This window comes from Capsicum annuum, unplaced genomic scaffold, assembly GCF_002878395.1.
Source record: "Capsicum annuum cultivar UCD-10X-F1 unplaced genomic scaffold, UCD10Xv1.1 ctg2489, whole genome shotgun sequence".
In the NCBI taxonomy this organism is placed as follows: domain Eukaryota; kingdom Viridiplantae; phylum Streptophyta; class Magnoliopsida; order Solanales; family Solanaceae; genus Capsicum; species Capsicum annuum.
The window spans coordinates 962,388-967,701 of NW_025831066.1; the positions used below are offsets into that span (position 1 = coordinate 962,388).

Consider the following 5,314-nt stretch of genomic DNA (forward strand, 5'->3'; position numbering starts at 1 on the left):
CCTTGGCCGTTGGCTGCCGGCTGAAGTCATGAAAGGGGTTGAAAAATCTAGGATTTAGGTTGTTTTTAGAAGAGAGCATTTTTTGTTTCACCATTAGTGTCCGAAAAAATCATTAATTATCTCTTGATTGTTTGAATTGACAACTACTTAAAAATAAAAATAAATATTTTTTAGTATACATGCCAACTAGAAAAAACGGAGGGAATAATGGGCAAGAATTTGCTAATATGATCTTTCTGGCTCTGCATGAGCTTTCATTGCTCCATGCAAGGCAGTTAGATGCACATCATCATTTATAGATACAGATGGTCTGGGCTAAAGATATTTCCATTCAATGGGTTTCAGCCCCAGAATTTTCAGCTTCAACGATCTTCGATCAGTCCGACTACAATGTTATCTAGAAATAATGAATTTGGGCTGGATAATTTCCCAGCACTCACCTAATCTCCCGTAACCACCTATAAAAAATCTCCGGCCTACTTTCCAGACCTGGAAGGATTTGACATTCGAAAAAAGAAAAAGAATAAAAAAATTAGAAAGGCAAAAATATTATTTACAATATTGAAGGGGCCTGGACTAAGTTAAATGGGCAGTAATTTCTACAAAATTGCATCGGAAGTTGCTACAAAGATGAGAGTGTCCGTCTGAACCACTCGGACAAACGCTTCACTCTCGTTGCTAACTCCGCATTTCTTCCACAATATGACTCGGCATTTGAGAGCATCACCTCAATGTCATGCTTTATTCCTTCCAGACTCCTATAGTAATTGTTCTCTAGCCTAGCCCGAATAGTTTCAAGTGACAAGGGAACAGGAAACCTGCATATTAATAAGACTTCATTAGAAAGCAACTAAGCATCATTTGACATTCATAGGGAACTTTACATTTGGTTTGGCAGGAGTATTCTGATAATCATAGATTCATAATACACGCAGTGCCAACTACTGCAACTCATTAGACTATGGAACTAGTACAAGTGGAAAATAATGAAACCAACTGGGCTACCTGTTGATGAAGTTTGACTTGTGTGAAACCTGTCTCAATTTTTCAACCCCATAATAGTCCTGCAGCCCAGCAAAAAAACAAAACTATTGAGACGTGTGCTCTGTCAATAATATGAATTAGTACCACAAGCAAATATTGCTACCTGAGCTTTATTCCCAGATTGCTCCAGCTTAGTAAACGCATGCATCAGCTTCTCTCTAGCTTCATCATTTATATGGGGTTGTTCCCATTGGGTGTCAGCATCATATAGTTCCCAAGGACTATGCTGATGAGTTTCCGATGGATCACTCTTGTATCGGACAACATACCTTTCCCAGGGGCTATCAGGAAATTCATGAGATTTAGCTTGCACATTTAGAATTCTACCTTCCCACCAACTCCCATCTTCCTCACCTTCGTTTTTCCACCAAACTTGGCATTTATCCCGAGAAGCCCAGTTCCTTTCTATAGCAGCATCATATCTGGTTCTTTCAACAAGAAAATCAGGGAAACCAGTCACTTCAGGCAATGTCAACTGAAAAGATTTGCCCACCACATCAGAAGCAGGATCTACAAATTTCAGCGTCATTTTAGCGCAGCTTTCTCCAGAACCTGGTCGTGTTTTGAACTCAAGGTTCTCAACTATACAAAATTCTACTGCTCTTATTTTTCCCTTTATTGTTTTCCAGGGGCCTAAATCCCTCAAGTTATTCTGAGTTATGTATTCCTCATGACCCTGTAAATCACCAAGTGCAGATTAAGGACCAGTTTCTGTTAAAGAGAAGAATTCTAAACACAAATCTTGAAAACTAATATAAATTCATGAATACCTGTCTTAGATATACAATTTCATCCCCTCGCTGAGGTATATACCGGGAGCCCTCCTCTTGGGCTACCAACATCAACCATGAGCTTCTTGCTGCCTGGTATGATTTCCTTCTGTCTGGAGGACTAGGCTCACGGGCATAATAGCTGCCTCTCCGTGTTCGCGTAGATCGCAATCCAACAGCACTAGTTGAACTAAGTAGCTGCTCTTCGAATGAGCTTTCAGCATCTCTGTTACCTGCAGTCTTTTCCATTGGCGCTCCATCTGAGCCGTTGTGTGGCTGCACGAATCTGCCATTGCTATGTGCAGGATTCACATCACAAGTTGTTGACCTTAATCTAATAGATCTAGTTCTTCGAACTCCCTCGATAATGGCCTCAGATCCCTCAGCAAGAGTATGGCTCCCCACATTTGAAGTCGTTGCTTCCGTATTCCCACTGACCCCTTCTTTACCACTTCTAGCCCGACCAAATTTTGACCTTCTATAAACAGCAGTGAACATAACATGCGACCGCACCTGCTGTGAGACTTGCAATTCTGTCCCAGAAGTTCCACCAATATTGTCTGGATCTAACTTCTTCTCACGCTCTCCATCATCTAAAGTTGGTGTTTTGCTGTCTTCTTCAGTGGGAGCTTCTGAACTTAAGACCTTCTCAGTGTCCTGACATTCAGAAACTGTATCACAAGCAGTGCACCCAGAATCCTCCAATGAAGTCTTCATATCAATTTTGTCGCAGTTATCAAGATGACCAGAAAGAATCTTTGACCTTATGCGTAACCTCATTGGGACAGGAGTAGCATTTTGTTTAAATGGATGATCACCGTCAGTCCCATCTAAGAGAGTAACATTTTCTGCCTCCTGTATAGCATCCTGACGATGATTCTCATTGACATGAATGATTCCATTGGTTTCATTTTGGATCCCTGAACAAGGCGGAACTCTGTGGTCGTCCTTTTCAAGTATTGAGTGCCCATTAACAACATTTTCTTTCGGAATGCTTCTCTCAGCAAATGAGCTAGGTCCAGTCTCAGAGCCTGATGGCAACAGTTCTCCCATCCTAGAGCGCTTGGTTGAGCGGGATTTGACCCCTCCCCATTTGATGTTCCCATCTTTGCACAGGTCCAAGTGATTTTCAACTTTTGTGGGTTGTTCAATTTCACTCTTTTCTCTTATGTCACCATTAGCATCACTCAGGTTGTTATCCTCGCAGCCAAAGTAGTTTTGACTTACTTCAGCAGCTGCCTCAGGAGTTAAAGATGAACCAGCTAGACCAGGTTCATAATTCTTTGGAGGCCCATATTTACTTGAATCACGATTTGGCAGTTTTAGGACCAATCTCCTCCTAATTCCGCCATTGAGATTAGAGTTAGGAAATGGCTGAAGCTTATTTGTTTCATCAGAGTGATCAAAACATATCTCTTTCCCCTTTGAATGCATATGTCGTTCACTGTTTAAGGACACATCCGAATCTTCATTTCCATTGTCTGAGTCCTGAAGTGTGGACTCACTATCTGATGAATCACCTTCTGAACCATATTCGTCTTCTCCTTCAGTAGATGTCCCCGTAATTCTGGAAAACAAATGAAGGGCATTGAGAGCAGCAGCTCTCTGGGGTCTCAAACATTTTGATGAAGACTTCTTCTTCGCTTTTCGACCATGTCTTGATTTCCTAGAGTGATTGGTCCTATGAGAACTGCTGTCACACTCGTCCAAGTTCTTCCTTTTTACACGCCTTCCAGAGGACGTCATAACCTCAACCTTAACAAAGAAGCAAAAATGATACTCAAGCACTGCATAAAAAAGAAAATGCTGAAACAAAAATATATAAAAGCCTTTTACTTCTTTCTGTTTCGTCCTTCTTGATCTACGAAGTGCATCTTTTTGATCATCTTCAGCCTCACTGTCTTCATCACTAATTTCTTGATATGTTGAAGCATCAGAACAGAAACTCCCTTGCTCCTTTCCAGAAGAACACTCCTCAGTTACATGATACTCTGAATCTGATTCATCAGTTTGTATCTCAATTTCTGGTTCCCAATCCATAGCATCCACAAATCCTGGAAGTGGTTCAATCAGCATCTCCAAGTCTATAATGGGAAAAGTTTGATACTGCTGGTCCATGTTGAAATCTGTCCCAATAGAAAATCGGAATGATGAGGGTCTCCACTCTATTCCTAAAGCTCCTAACCGCCTTCGTTGATACATGCTCTGATATGGCTCTGGATACGGAATCATGCCTGTCATCACATACATACATGAGACATTTGGGGATAAAGAATAAAAATAGAATGACATTCTTTAAACAAGAATCACCAACCTGCATCACAAAGGAGATCTTGCATATTCCTCCTGTACGGAGCAAGTTGCGTTTCCTGTAAAACATTATCAAATTAGAAAAAAGTATAAAGAAAAGCTGCCTTCAAATTCGTAGAAGTTGGGGTTAACAGTTCCTCAGAGAGAAAATGGAGTGCCAGTTTGAGATGTAATAAGTTTTAAAACTTGAAGAGACCCCGGCTCAGCAAGAAAGCAGTAGTTTACAGGCACAATTATATCCATACAGCTATGCAATTACAATAGGAAAAATAAAATAGCAAAATTTTGGTCCTTGAGTTATTATATTATTCCATTTTTAGTCCTTATATTATTTGACTAAGCACATCTAACCTTCCAACTGAATAACTTGCGCGACTTTGATCCCTGAAATAACAGAAGCTAAAGGCATTTTGAAAAACTTACCAGATCCATTATTTAAAAAGTTAGATATACAAGGAAAAAAAGAGAGGAGATGAGCAGAATTTGATCAATCTCTGGAGATCATCTCCACCTTCACTCTCCTAACTGCTCCTGAGTCCATCCTCTCAGTCAGGGGCGAAGTGATAGGAAAAGAGTTCTTATTTAAAGCACTCACGATTAAGCCACTTACAAGATCCCTTGCAAAATCTTGAAACATGGAGGCTTCATACTGTGTGTACATGATTGTTCGAGTGAAGAATATATATTTTCTCCTTTTCAATTTCATGTATGTTCCCGAATGATCGTTATCCTAGTTGACTCTGTAACATTTTTATTCCAATTCATGTATGTCACCAAATGATCGTTGTCCTAACCCCTGAAAGGATCAAGCAACTTGACCAAGCTAGTGCTGAGTTCTACATTGATAAAACAACAACAACAACAACAACAAACCCAGTGTATTCCCACCTAGTGGGGTCTGGGGGGGTAAGATGTACGCAGTCCATACCTCTACCTCTGATGAAGTAGAAAGGCTGTTTCCGAAAGACCCCCTGCTCAAGGCACGAGATACCCCACAAACACATAGTAAAGCACAGAAGCAGATTACATAACATAAATACGGCACCCATAAGGAATATAAAACAGAGGAAAGCAGAGGAAAGCACACAGATTCATAATAAACATGGAACACGGAATACGGAATCATAACAGGAATATTCGTAATCTACATTGATAAAACCTCTTTCTAAAATCCAATAACATATTCTCCC

General features: G+C 40.4%; 1 protein-coding gene across 1 annotated transcript in view; it reads right to left on the bottom strand.

The window, feature by feature from the left end:
- Window positions 1-311: 311 nt before the first annotated feature.
- LOC107878865 (bromodomain and WD repeat-containing protein 1) overlaps window positions 312-5,314 on the bottom strand; it is a 20,124-nt gene continuing 15,121 nt past the window's right edge. The window contains exons 20-25 of the mRNA XM_016726028.2: window positions 4,129-4,183; window positions 3,651-4,048; window positions 1,815-3,569; window positions 1,148-1,720; window positions 1,006-1,064; window positions 312-818 (exon numbers count right to left, since the gene is read on the bottom strand). Of these exons, the coding sequence (XP_016581514.2) occupies window positions 623-818; window positions 1,006-1,064; window positions 1,148-1,720; window positions 1,815-3,569; window positions 3,651-4,048; window positions 4,129-4,183 (3,036 nt within the window). The 3' untranslated portion in view covers window positions 312-622. The remainder of the gene's footprint in view (window positions 819-1,005; window positions 1,065-1,147; window positions 1,721-1,814; window positions 3,570-3,650; window positions 4,049-4,128; window positions 4,184-5,314) is intronic.